We start from the raw sequence: 15,300 nt of genomic DNA, 5'->3' as shown, positions 1-15,300 counted from the left end.
GTTAATATATTCTTATCAGTGAGCCATACTTATACTACTAGAATAAAGACCACTAGATTATTTTGTATTATTGTACTCTTAATGTGCTGCTGAATTTCCTTCACTAATAGTCTGTTGAGAATTATTTTGAATACACTTTTAGGTGGGTACTTTTTTGATCACTGCACATATATGAATAAGCTAAATTCCTCCTAGAACTACAGTTTTCAGGAGCCTCATGGAAATAAGGGCAATAGCCTTGTTTTAGGCTAGCAGAAATTCTTTTATGACGTATAGTTTTATATGAGAGTGAACTTAGTGCTATTCTTCCCAATCACTCAGATCGGAAGCAACAGCATTGCTCATCATGCAGAGTATGTCTCCTCTCCCCCATTGGCAGACCGCTTCCTACAAATAGGGTGTATCTGCGTGACGTCTCTTACTGTCCACTTTTCTTTTTTTTTTCCCCCCCCTTTGGGTTTATTTATTTATTTATTGCTGTGTCGGGTCTTCGTTTCTGTGTGAGGGCTTTCTCTAGTTGCGGCAAGTGGGGGCCACTCTTCATCGCGGTGCGCGGGCCCCTCACTATCGCGGCCTCTCTTGTTGCGGAGCACAGACTCCAGATGCATAGGCTCAGCAATTGTGGCTCACGGGCCTAGTTGCTCCGCGACATGTGGGATCCTCCCAGACCAGGGCTCGAACCCGTGTCCCCTGCGTTGGCAGGCAGATGCTCTGCCACTGCGCCACCAGGGAAGCCCCTCCACTCTTCTTTTATCCTCTTTGTATCAGCATGGATTCAGGTCAGCTTCCACCTCCACCACAAATCTGCTCTCTTCCTTCCATTCTTCAGTTGTTGGTCTTGCTTTGTGAGCTTTCTCAAGATCTGCATCTGGTCCTCTCTGCTTCTTCAGCAACCTTGTGTGACCTTCCCTTCCTCTGCCTGCCCTTTCCTCATAGTTTGTTCTCTGGTGTGAAAGACGTCTCTTGGTTTCTTTAGTTGTGAACGTATGCACTGCATTTGTTCTCCTGGATGTCTGGTTGACATCATCTTCACCACCATGGTCAAATCCCAAGAGCAATATTTTTGTTGTTATTAAATCCTAATTCTGACAACCAATTTTGGTGTGGGCACGTGACCCTGTGAAAGCAATATTTCCTTTTCCCTGTCGGTATGAGAAGCCAAGGTTCATCATTTCCCCTTTTCTCAGTCATATAATATTGTACGTTAAAGAAAAAGATTGCCGCATTCATCATTAAACAGCTCTATCTCCATCTTCTGTTCCTTTCCTGCCCTGGGACCTCTGTCAGGGGAGAAATCACCTCCCCTTGTCCTTCTTCGCCACTGATCTGGCTATTTCTAGCCTGCATGCAATATTTATAAGATAAAATGTCAGTGGAATTTGATCTAACTCACCCTGTAAAGAATGTCACCAGAAACTGGACAAATACCTTCTCAGGCCCTTTCATGTCTGGCAGCATCTACATTGTCTGAGATGCACGTCTACTCTCTTCCTTTTCCAGAGCTTCTTTATCTTTCAAAGCTCAGCAAACATCCTGTCTTTTTAAAAAAGACTTCTCTGACTGCCAAGCACACAGAGAAGCCTCTCTTCTCTGAGTTCTTTAATTCCTTCTTTCCTTTCTTCTATGGTGGTATGCTGAGGGAGCTAAAGACATGCATCTAGAGACAGACTGCATGCACTGGAGTCTCAGTTCTGCAACTCACCAGCTGGAGAACCTTGAGGGCTAGGCTCTCAGTGTCCTAACCTAAAATAGAGGACAATTGTACAGTATTTTTAAAAATTGTTTTTAATAATAAAGATGGCTTTATAGACTTGTTATTAGCTTAATTAAATTAACAAATGTTACTGATAGATAGGAAGCGTTATGTAAATGCTAACAGTTATTTATAAATACCTATTTTTTGCATTTAGCATTTAGCACTACTATGTACCAAGCACTGCCTTGAGCATGACTATGTATTTAGCACCACTGTGTACCAAACACTGCTAGGTGCTTGAGCCAGTGCTTTTTCTTGGAGGAAGATGTGGTTCCAAAATTCTTTTTTGATAAATTGTATGGTATGTTTATTTTTAAAAATAACTTTATTGAGGTATAACTTTTGTACAAGAAAAAGTACGTATTTAAAGAGCACAGTTTGATGAACATTGGTAGGTGTATACTCCCATAAAACACCACCACAATGAAGATAACAAATACTTCCATCTCTCTTAAAAGGTTCCTTGAGTCCTTTTGCAGTCCTCACTTTCTTTCATCCATGTCTCTAGGCAATGATCTGCTTTCTGTTCCTATGGATTCATTTGCATTTTTTAGAATTTATATAAATGAAATTATACCATTCTCTTTGTATCTTTTTCTTCCATTTAGCATGACAATTTTGAGATCCACCTAAATTGTTGCATGCATCAATAGTTTGCCCTTTTTATTACTTATTATTATTCCATTGTGTGAATATACCACAGTTTGTTTACTCATTGAACTGTTGATGGACACTGGATTGTTTCCAGTGTTTGGATATTACTAATTTAGCTGTTCTGAACATCCATGTACAGGTCTTTCTGTGGTTGCTTTCATGTCTACTGGACTGAAATTCCTGGGTTATATGGTAAGTATATATTTAACTTTTCATGAAATAGGCAAACTGTCTTTCACTGCCCCTTGTGCCCTTATTCCTCTTCCTCATATAACTTACCAATATTTGGCAAATAGGTGTTGAAGGAATTCCAGGTATAAGGGGAAGCATGCTTCTGTGGCATACAAGAACAAAGAAAACTTTCCAGTTTTCCTTCATCTGTTAGGTCAAAGCCCAAGTAAATCATTATAAGCTCTGTAAGTGCAAGTTACTGGCCCTTCTCATGCACAATTAGAGCCTATGTCTTTCGGGCAGTGTCTGGTACATGAGAGGCTCACAGAATCTGCTTTTTGAATAACTGTTTGAATAAATTAAATTTGAATAAATATTTATTTTGTGGTCAACCTGTATGTTGATGTGTGAATTTGTTCCTGACAAATGAATAGAGTTGGAACTTGCTTTTAAAAAAATAGGTTTTAGAATGATGTATTTATTGATATATGTCCTGTCTCAAAAGATAGCAGTGATATAGAAGCAATTGTGATTCTTATTTTATGTGTTGTCCTTACACTGGGTTGTTTGTGTTATATACAGATGTGTCTAAAGCCCCAAAGTAGAATATAACTTCTTATAATTCTTTTGAAGGCAGTTATTCTGTATATTTGTCCACCATAACACTGAATACACAACTAAGGAATGCTCTAGGTTGTCATTTTATGTTTGCCAACAGATTGACTGGTAATATCTATGATTTCAAGGCTATCTGAAATTCATTCATTCAACACTTATTTATTGAGTAAGTACTGTATTGCCAGGTACTATTTTCGGGGATATGGATACATCAGTGAACAACAAAGGCAAAAATTCCTGCCCTTACAGAGTTTAAATTTTTGTGTGTGGGGGGTGGCAGGCAATAAGTAAAATAAGTAAATGAAACATCTGATACATCACATGGCAACAAGTGTGTTGAAGAGAAATGAAGTAGGATGGTATGGTGATGAGGAAGCAAGCCACATAGACATTGGCAGAGAAATGCTTCAGGCAGAGAAAGAAGCATGTACAAAAGACTCGAGGTGGGAGAGTCCCTGGCAAGGGGCATCTGGATAACATCAGGCAGGCCAGTGTGACTGAAGTCAGATGAAGGGCGAGAGGATATGAGCTCAGGTCAGCAAAATCCCAGTGGATGAGGTCAGGTCTTCTTGGTCAGTGTAAATATATCGGGGTTCTCTCTGAGTGAGCTGGAAAGATATGGGAAGATATGAACTGATGAGTGACATAATTTATCGTATTTTTTATCATGATCACTTTGGCTCTAGTGTCGAGAATAGACTGCAGGGCAGAAATAGATCATTAAGGAGACTGGTTGGGAGTCTATTGTAATTGTCCAAGGGAGAGATAGTCATAACTTGAACTTGGGTGGCATCAGTGGAGGAGGTGAGAAATGCGAGCAGTCAGGTGATGTTTAAAGCATGTTATTGCAAAGCCTGTAGACACTGGAGTGGCAGTGTGGAGTGGCCAATGGGATATACAAGTCTGGAGTTCAGGGGAGAAGTACAGGGTGAAGGTCTAAATTTTGGAGTCAGCATGGAAAGATGGGCCAGGGTGATAGTACCAAAGGAATGCAGTAGTTAGGGAAGATGTCCAAGGCCTGAACTCTGGAGGACTCTAATAATAAGAGGTCAGAGAGATGAAGACAAATCAGCAAAGGAGACTGAGAAGGAGCAGCCAGTCAAGTAGGAAGAACAGCAGAGTTTAGAGTCCTGGAAAGCAAAAAGTGTTTAAGGAGGACAGACAGGAGGTCAAAGCTGAGGTTTTAAGAGATATGGGGATATATGTATATGTATAGCTGATTCACTTTGTTATAAAGCAGAAACTAACACACCATTGTAAAGCAATTATACTCTAATAAAGATGTTAAAAAATCAAATCAAAAAAAAAAAAAAAAAAAGCTGAGGTTTTTAAGGATGACCAAGGGATAATGGTATGGAAGGGCCCATGATGAGCAAAGAGAGTGTCCACCCCGCCTCTGTGGTTGCTAGCAGAACCAGACCTAAGATAAAAAGTCTGGTAGCTCTTGAGACAGTGAGGACTTTATTTTTAGTTGCAGATAACTACGACTGGAGTTGGCTTAATTAAGTCAGGGATGAGTCTTATCGACTCCTACCTGCTATAGCGCTAGAGGAGCAAGCAGTGTCTGCTGGAGCTGTACATACATTTTGATTTACAAATATGCTATGCATAAAAACCAAGGTGGTGCTTCAACTTACGAATAATACACACAGGTTATGAGTTCCTGGACAACCTGTTGAAAGGGAGAAGTACTGCATTGCTCCCCAGGTTCAAGTCTTACCCTTGTGGTCATGGACTTCAGATGACCTCTTTTGTCTGGTCAGTTAATTTAAGTTACAGAACCTAAACCAGCAAGGAAAGAAGACACAAAATAAGTCTTCTGAGGATGTAAAAAAGATTTCCAAAACTTTTATTGAGTGTTCCTGGGATGTTTGGGAGTTTAAGGATCTCATGTCTGTTTTAAGAGATTATTTTTGGAATCATAATGAATTTAACTGTGGTCTTTAAAAAAAATATTTTTGTGCCCTAGAAGATGTATTCATCTGAAGAGTATAAGAAGGTCTTTATTTTTTGTTTTAATATTATTCATTTAAGAAAATAGCATTTGTGACAGAAATAAAAATATCATCTAATTCTATGTATTTTAATGTATATATCTCAAATAACAAAGGATCTGGACTTCATTGTGTAAGATACTCCCTTGCTCTGATATGGCACCTTTGTTCCATTTAATTAAGCTTTCAAAAAGTTTACAGACATCAAATGTGACATGCTACCTATGTTTATAAGATACAGTTCCTGATTTTAATTCTCTCTTCAATTTTAAAATTTAATTGTGAAAACTCCAAATCTCCGTCAACATTCACAGTAAACAGAAGTAATTCAAGTGTATCTTCCAAAATTTACTACTTAAAATGAAAAAAAAAGTATGGAAAGAATTTATAGACTTCCCAGAAATTGCAACAGGGTTGCAATTCTATTCTATGCTAATGAATAGCTCCTTGAGGAAAATCAGCTCTCTTATTAATACAACATCTGGCTTGCATCTTGCATAAATAAAAACACAAGAACAGGATAGTAGTAATGGAGAAGGGAAGAGGGAGGAAAGAATGGGGGTTTTCTAGCATAATAATCTGTAACAGCCAAGAAATCTAATTAGAAGAAATGTTATCTCATGAGACTCTCCTCAAGAAAATTCCACAGGAGAAGGCAAAGCCTCATGGGACCACAGCAAAAACAGTGAATCAGGTAATTAAAAAAAAAAAAAGAAAAGACAACAACTAAAACAGAATGCATTGACTGAAGGACTCCATTCAGTCAAAACAGCGATTATCAATGGCTTCTCTGGGGACCATTTATGACTTTAACCACAGAAATTCCATCGCTTGTTTAATATGTTTTAAAAAGCACTCTTCTGTTCTCATCTGCATGATCAGATTGCTGTTTTTTCCTTTGTGCATTGTCAGTCTGGAAGAAGAGAACATGCCTAATTAAAGACATAAACAGAAGCTAATTCTCATTCTATTACATGGATGAGTGGAATGGTTCCTCCTCTATAGGAAACGCCATTTCTGACAATTTTGTTAGCAGTCAGCTTGATATTAAAGTTGAATGTCATTGATTCTCCAACTAAATCTCGTTTGAGTTTTCCAGATCTGGAAACTGAAGCAATGAATTGAAATTATGTAGTAACATTGACCAGTGTCAAGAAGTAAAAAATCAAATGGCAAAATAGTAAAAAAAAAAAAAAAAATAATAATAATAAAAATGCGACTGAGGGCTTTTGGTGGTACTTGTTCTTGTTGTTTAAGGAATCAGTTAACTACCTTGAATTTGACAAGGTATACCTCGTGTTACCTTTTATGGTACTTTCTTCCCAGATACTATGGGAAAAAAGAGTGGCAAAGGGAAAACCAGTTTCTTGTTTCTTTTCTGCTTAGTGAAATTTCCATAATTCTGGAGACATAAATCGGCCACTTAGTAGAGTCACACAAATAAGTCTATGTAACAAAACAGATATATAAAAGAAAGTATTAGGAAAGTGGGAATCATTAAAAATGAAAAGTAGAATCAATGACACAAAATATTTATTTCTCTAGGTTTCCTAAAATCAGATACATCAGTGTTTGTGTTGATGAAATTTTTTCTCTGCCCTTCTCATATTAATCAATTTTCTTTTATTTATGACTTGATAAGAACGTTCATAAAATACAAAGTCAATTAGCATTTTCAGTGATATTTTGGCAATAAGTATTATTTTTTCCAATTATATGTACCAATTTAGCTAATAATATACCTTTGGAATCCATAAATTTCCACCCACTAATTCTGTTTCTAAGAATTTTTCCTAATTGAATAGCTATGCAGAAACATATGTAAGAAAAGTGTTTATTTTACCATTTTTATAATACTGAAGATTGGAAACAAACCAAATATTTGTTTTTAATTTTAATATTTTAATTTTATTGGAGTATAATTAATTTACAATGTTGTGTCAGTTTCAGGTCTACAGCAAAGTGATTCAGTTATACACATACATATATTCATTCTTTTTAGGTTCTTTTCTCATATAGGTTATCACAGAATATTAGGTAGAGTACTCTGTGCTATACATTAGGACCCCGTCGGTCATCTATCTTTCATAAAGTAGTGTGCGTGTGTTCACCCCAAGCTCCTGATTATCCCTCCCCTCCACGTTGTCCCTTTGGTAACCATAAGTTTGTTTTTAATATCTATAAGTCTGCCTCTGTTTTGTAAAAAAGTTCATTTGTATCTCTTTTTTAAAAATTAGATTCCACATATGAGTGATATCATACGATATTTGTCTTTCTCTGTCTGACTTACTTCACTCAGTATGATAATCTCTAGGTCCATCCATGTTGCTACAAATGGCATTACTTCATTCTTTTTTATGGCTGAGTAATATTCCATTGTATATATACTACATCTTCTTTGTCTATTACTCTGGACTCTGGACGTTTAGCTTGCTTCCATGTCTTGGCTATTGTAAATAGTGCTGCAATGAACATTGGGGTGCGTGTATTCTTTCAAATTATGGTTTTCTCCAGATATATGCCCAGGAGTGGGATTGCTGGATCATATGATAGTTCTATTTTTAGTTTTTTAAAGAACCACCATACTGTTTTCCATAGTGGTTCTGCCAATTTACATTCCCACCAACAGTGTAGGGGGTCCCCTTTTCTCCACACCCTCTCCAGCATTTATTGTTTGTAGACTTTTTGATGATGGCCATTCTGACTGGTGTAAGGTGATACTTCATTACAGTTTTGATTTGCATTTCTATAATAATTAGTGATGTTGAGCATCTTTTCATGTGCTCTTTGGCCATCTGTATGTCTTTTTTGGAAAACTGTCTATTTAGATCTTCCTCCCATTTTTTGATTGGGTGGTTTGCTTTTTGACATAGAGCTGCATGTGCTACTTGTATATTTTGGACATTAATCCCTTGTCAGTTGTATCATTTGCAAATATGTTCTTCCATTCTGTGGGTTGTCTTTTCATTTTGTTGATGGTTTCCTTTGCTGTGCAGAAGCTTTTAAGCTCAATTGGGTCCCATTTGTTTATTTTTGTTTTTATTAGAAACAAACCCAATATTCTCTTAAGAAGGAATGAGTTACATTTATGGTAGCATAGCCATACCATGGAGTATAATTTAGCCACTATGAAGAGATTGCAGGGTCCGGTCAGCTCCAATCTTTAATTGGCTGCTTGTTCATGTAAATCAGTCCCTCTACAAAGTGTATTGTACTATAGTGTACAACATAAGACATGCACTAGAAAGGAATCTTGAAAGGATATTGTCAGGTATAAGTAGAAATTCTAATACTTTATTCCTACATCTCAATTGAATCATTCCCTGAGTTGATCACACCCCAGCTTAAAGATATCAATACCTACATAGATGATCCACCCAAACCTGGATTCCCATTTCCTTGACTTCTTTAGCCCCAGTACCTTTCCAATCACCATCCCCTGGCCCTGTACTAAAAGTGTTATATCCTAGATATTGTACCATCACCACTCAATCTCAATGTCAAATATTCCCTTTCTACTACTCTCTATTCAGCTAGCTCATTCTACTACACCTAATTCTGAAATTTTCAGACATCACTGAGAATGGTCCATACCCATCTCACTTGCCATCTTTCTCAAGACAGTTGAAAACAATTTTACTATGAATTTTCCTAACCTTGTTGTCCCTCTCACTTTAATCTGAGAAAAGATCACCAGTCCTGGTCATCCAGCTTGGGATCTGGACAGGCACATCTGTATCTTTTATCTAGTTTCAGACTTTTAATTTTTTTCATAGAAATGACAAAATTTCTATGCAATAACCTCTCTGTGAAATGCGGTTTCTGCTCCTTATCTGGAATCTCTGTAAAATTAGACTTCAGGAGGAATGTGTATATATATATATATATATATATATATATATATATATATATATATACACACACACACATATATACATATATATATACATACTCATATGTCTTTGAGTTAGCTGGTTTGTCATATATCATTAAATATATTTAAACATGTAAATGTAAATGACTCTAAAATGACTCTAAACATGTAAATACAAATGACTCTAAAACATGTAAATATAAATGACTCTAAAAGAGAATCTGAAACACACACACACACACACACATACACACACACACACACACACACACACACACACGATATAGCAAATAAGTAATTACGTTAATGCTGTTAGGAACCAAGATTTTCAGTATAAGGGAAAAAGATAAAAAGACATAAGATCAAAATGAAGTAAAAGCTAGTTAATCCTAAATCTGAATTGGAAATAATAGTATTCAGGATACATTTTCAGGATACATTTTTATGATTTTTTTGCTTATCTTTGTCCACTAAAAAAGCATGGAAACAATGGTCAATCTGTAGCAAGGATCACCTGTTGAATCCAGATTGTGATTTTTAAATGTCATTTGTCTCCACAAGAAACAGAAACACCATGGAGAATGACTGATTCCAGGTCTGGGACATAAAATGGACAAGATAAGCTGGGAATAGCATGGCAAATGGCATTATTTTATTCTTTTTTATGGCTGAGTAGTATTCCATTTTGTGTGTGTGTGTGTGTGTGTGTGTGTGTGTGTGTGTGTCTGTGTGTGTCTGTGTGTGTCTGTGTGAGTACACAACACATCTTCTTTATCCATTCACCTGTCGATGGACATTTAGGTTGCTTCCATGTCCTGGCTATTGTAAATAGTGCTGCTATGAATATTGGGGTGCATGTATCTTTTCAAATTAGAGTTTTCTCTGGATATATGTCCAGTAGTGGGATTGCTGGGCCATATGGTAAACTCTATTTTTAGTTTTTTAAGGAACCCCCATACTGTTCTCCATAGTGGCTGTATCAATCTACATTCCCACCCACAGTGCAAGAGGGTTCCCTTTTCTCCACACCCTCTCCAGCATTCATTAGATGGAAACCTTTATAATGGATGAATCAAGCTGACAACACCCGAATCCACTGATTAATCTTAACCTTTAAAAAGTCTTAAAGTCTTGGAGGGGTGTGTGGGGGGGAGAGAACATTTAAAAAAAAACACTACATTGGTTCAAAAAATAACATCCAGAGTACGGAAATTCTACAAGACAAAAAACTTGGTTTCTTCAAATAATAAATTGCAACCAGGAAAACGAAAGAGGGAGAAACTGATAGAATTGAAAGAGACTTATGAGATATACCAACCAAATGCTATGTGTGGAATTTTTTTTATCCCAATTCAAAAGCATGAACTGTATAAACATTTATGTGACAATATTTATGAGATATTTGGGGGAAATATGAACACTGGGTATTTGAGGATATTACAAGTTTACTGGCGGTGACTTTGTGCAACAACGATATCGTGTTTATGCTTAAAAAAAAGAAGTGCTCTTATCTTTCTACAGGTGTTTTCTTAAATGTTTATAGATGAAATGATATGGTGTCTTGTGTTTGCTTCTAATTATTCTGGGGTATAGGGGAAGTGGGTGGGGGGAATAAATAAAACAGGATTGACAATGTGTTGAAAGTTATTGAAACTGGATGATTGAAATTAATGTTTGGGATTTTCCCCTTAAAGTCTGTTTATGACATCCTGGCAGATTTAAAAATTGTGACTCTGTTTGACTTATGCGCCTCGATACTATGAAACCTTTTAGGGATTATTTGGACCATGATTATGTTGCTGGGTGGCTCTATTTTCCCTCTGTTATTTAAGAGAGGCTTTAATGTCAGCTAAAAAAATATCGGGCCATTCTAATTACCTCCAGGAATCAGAATCTGTAATTAAAAGAAACCACTAACATTAGCCACAGAAGTAGATGGATTTTTAGAAACAAAGTGTGAATTAGAGATTAACCCAAATTGCCTCATACCAGATACTTTTAAACTGTATCCATTTCTTTGTGCATCCAATGCTTGACATGTTAAATTAGGCTTTTAAAGTGTGTACTTTATTTTCATGGATCACTAATGAATAAATACTTGCAAGTTTATTTTAAGCAGTGATCCAAATTTTGTGGAATAACCATACTCATTTTTCTCTTCCCTTAATATCTGGTCTTTGCAAAGCAGAGCAAGTGAAAGGGACTCAGTTTCAATTCTCCTACAGGTTAACCCCTTCCTGTTGCTGCTGACCAGACCCAGAGTCTAAAACAGTTGCCCTTTATGGACCAGGGAGGATTGTTATCGTTCCAGTTATTTTCTGCATCACTGGAAATTATTGGACCTTCTTAAGACGACACCTCTTAAAACAATTACAATCCCCCCATCAACCAGCATATGCATATGCTTTCCCACCTTGGTAAATAACGTGTGATAAGCTTTTTAAAAATTAATTTGTATTTTATCAAAGTAGCATGCCTATATACTTTCACATGTCCAAAAGTACTAAAAGAATTTTAACAAAACCCAGTGGTTTCCCTCGCCATACTTCCTATAAGTAAAGACCACCAGGAACACACCTGTGGTTGAAAGAGTTGGTTTATTATTCATTGTCATGAGGGAGACCCCACACCATCTGTGGGAAGTCCGAGTAAGAGGGTGTTAATTAAACTCACAGGATTTGAGCTTGTATTAGGTGATTTGAGGGAAGGTTTAAGGAAGTGGGTCTTTGCTCTGGATTGGATGCTATCTGCAAGCAGGGGCAATTCTATGGCTATCATCATAAATTGTATCTTGAAGAAGGGGAGACTAGACTGAGGCTAGAGCTGAATGGTAAAGAGGCAGTGATCACTCATATTAAGCAGGAAGGGGGAGTTTGGTCATTCTGTGGCTTGAACAATCCTCATGTTCTGTCTGTGTTCAGATGTGATTATGGAGTGGTCTTGTTTATGTTTTGATCCATCACAGGCACAGAATGGCGTTGTCTGATGTTGATGCTCTGTGAAGTTTATGTTCGAGGGGAGGACATCATGCCTGCTAGCTCCCAGGTCTCCACCTTTCTTTCTCTCTCCTCTCTTCCGCAAGTCCCGATTGGAACATACAGATAGCCATCTAGATCATATGTGCACATAATCTCATACTGATTTCCATTTATGTTAGCTCTTTTACACTGCCATCCCACCCCAACTTCTCTTTACCCCCTTCCTAATAGATTTATATTATAATTTTTAGTTAAATGAATATCCAGTGTTTCTTTGATGCCTTTGCAAATATTATTCACAGTCGAACATCCAGTGGATTATGATGTTTTCCTTCTTTACTTTCTGTCTTTCTTGAGATTGAAGTAGCTGCTTTGTTTTTGTCATTTATCAGGTTATCTTTGCACTTCTTGCTAGTTCTTCTGACCTCCTAATAGCTCCATAAGACAGTTCTCCGTAAGGTCAATGAAATCAGTTGATCTACCCAGACTTTTCTTCTCCTAGAGACTTCTTTGTTCTCTCTGGGCTGGTTTTGCTCCAGGTCTTCTGCACGCTATCATCAGGTTACATCTTATCTGAACTATTGTCCTTGGAATTTACTAATCTGGAGTTTGATGCTGTTTTCTGGATGTTATGCCTTGCTCTTTCTTGATTTACTATCTTGGTGTGGAGCACATCCTCCAGTAATTTGATCAGATTAAAGATGGCATCTCTACAGAGGGCATGGAGTGGACAGCCTTCCACATGTCTGTTCCCTGTGTCACACTGCTCCAGGAATGTCTATGTCTGGGGCACAGTTGTCTCCCTAAGATCTCCCTCCACCATTATCTTGAAGACTTTCATCACTTCCCTCCTGGGTTGTATCTTTTCTGTTATGAATCCCTCATCATCTTTTTTCTTGGTCTGCTCTTTTTTAAGGTGGAAATCATCTTCCAGTAGCCCCTTTAGCAAGAATGTAATGGAAGTAAATGTTTTGGGAACTTGCATTAAGAAAATATGATTTATGCTACCCTGGCAGATGATAGATAGTTGGAATATAGAATACACAGTTGGAATTAACTTTTCTTTGGCATTGTAGAGTCATGATTTCATTGTTTTGTTGTTCCTTTTGTTGCTATTGAGGAGTCTAAAGTCACTTGAGTTCCTGATTCTTTGTAGGAATTTTTTTTTTTACTTTTCTTTCTAGAAAATCATAGGATATAATAATAATGAAAAAGGTTGAAATATGGCAAGAATTACCAAAATGTGACACAGAGATACAAAATGAGCAAATGCTATTGGATAAATGCCACTGATAGACTTTCTCCATGCAGGGTTGCCACGAATCTTCAATTTGTAAAAAACATGCAATCTGTGAAGTGCAATTAAGCAAAGCCCAATAAAATGAGGTCTGCCTGTACTTTGAGGAGCAGCTCTAAGTTGGCAAGTGTGTGTTGACATAGTTTTCAAAGATCCACCAGAATTTTTTCAATCTAAGAAATTTAAGAATAATTCAGAATTGTGATGGCATCTTAAACCACCTAGATCACTGATACACCTATACCCTTCTGAGTGGTCCTAAACACGAACTTGACAAGGAACTTGAGCATCACTCATAGTGTTGCCCTTTACGTATCAGGACAGGACATCAGCCCAAAAGGGACCTCACCCGCTTTGTCAAATGGCCTGACCACATCTGGCTGCAGCGGCAAAGAACTATCCTCTATAAGTGGCTGAAAGTGCCTCTCTTGATTAACCAGTTCACCCAGGCCTTGGACCACCAAAGAGTTACTCAACTGCTTAAGCTGGCCCACAAGTGCAGACCAGATATGAAGCCAGAGAAGAAGCAGAGGTTGTTGGCTCAGGCTAAGGAGAAAACTGCCAGCAAAGGGGATGTCCCCACAAAGGGGCCACCTATCCTTCCAGCAGGGGTTAATACTGTCACTACATTGGTGGAGAAGAAGCTTTAGCTGGTGGTGATTGCCAATGATGTGGATCCCATCAAGCTGGTTGTCTTCCTGCCTGCCCTGTGGCATAAGATGGGGGTTCCCTACCACATTAGCAAAGGGAAGGCCAGGCTGGAGATCCATTCCACAGGAAGAATTGTACCACTGTCACCTTCACACGAGTTAACTCAGCAGACAAAGGACCTCAGGCTAAGCTGGCGGAAGCTATTAGGACCAATTACAATGACAGATATGATGAAATCTGCCATCACTGAGGAGGCAACATCCTGGGTCCAAAGTTGGTGGCTTGCATTGCCAAGCTGGAAAAGGCAAAGGTCAAAGAACTGGCCATCAAACTGAGCTAAGTATACAGTATTGAGTTTTCTATACATAAAAGTAAAAAAAAAAAAAAAAAAAAAAAAAAAATTCCTTCAAAAAAAAAAAAAGAATAAATTAAGATCATTTGAAAAGGCTAAATAAACAGGTAATTGGCTGATCCCCAGGATGTGAGGAAATAGGAAGAAAATATATTTATTGAGCAAGAACTATGTGCTCACCACTATGTATAATGTCAAAATGACCTTGTAAATATTATTATCTCCATTTAAAAAGTGGAGAAACAGGCTCTGAGAACTTATATAACTTATTCAAGGTCTTTCCGCTGGTAAAATGAAAAGGGGTGATTTAAACACAGGCTTGTTGAGTTTCCAGTTCATTATTTCCACTATACCTTGAAATTGTCCTAGACTAAAGGAAATAAAAATTTACTATGTGGTATAAATTCCACAAAATGCCTGGTAATGGGATATGTTCCCTACCAGTGAAAATGAACTCTTTGATATGTAACTGAACCCATACCCTTTAAAACTGAAAAGAAAACAATAGAGCTAACCAATTAAAAGAAAAAGTATTAATTTAGTTGAATAAATTAATAAACATTTACAGAGCAGTTGGTATGGGTAAAAGGTAATATAGTGGAGATTGTTTCTACTTTTTAATATGTCTTCAAAATGCAAGATACAAATATAAAAGATAGATGTATATCTAAAGTTTATATTGATAAAAACTACATATTGAACTACATAAGCTATATCAATGTAAACTAAAAATACCATACACAAAAAGGATATGCAAGCTCCAGTATGAAAGGAAATCCTTGATATATAAACCAAAATTAAATCTCAAAGTTCTATCTAGGTTACAAAAATTTAAATATGTATTTTTTTAATCCTTGGTTTACTTAAGATAAATGATACAATTTTCTTTTGGATGATGTTTTCCAGATACACTGTAATAGAATTAAGATATTTGAGTATTATGTCTTGCCTGAGT

At 37.1% G+C, this 15,300-nt stretch overlaps 1 protein-coding gene across 1 annotated transcript in view; it reads left to right on the top strand.

The window, feature by feature from the left end:
- LOC132368832 (large ribosomal subunit protein eL8-like) overlaps positions 1–14,333 on the top strand; it is a 79,902-nt gene extending 65,569 nt beyond the window's left edge. Inside the window, 3 exon segments of the mRNA XM_059927548.1 lie at positions 12,962–12,998; positions 13,662–14,098; positions 14,101–14,333. Of these exon segments, the coding sequence (XP_059783531.1) occupies positions 12,962–12,998; positions 13,662–14,098; positions 14,101–14,333 (707 nt within the window).
- The last annotated feature ends 967 nt before the right edge of the window (positions 14,334–15,300 follow it).

Source organism: Balaenoptera ricei, chromosome 7 (genome assembly GCF_028023285.1).
Source record: "Balaenoptera ricei isolate mBalRic1 chromosome 7, mBalRic1.hap2, whole genome shotgun sequence".
Taxonomy (NCBI): Eukaryota; Metazoa; Chordata; class Mammalia; order Artiodactyla; family Balaenopteridae; genus Balaenoptera; species Balaenoptera ricei.
Note: the sequence above shows the minus strand (reverse complement) of the source record. Positions and strands in the feature narration are given on the sequence as shown.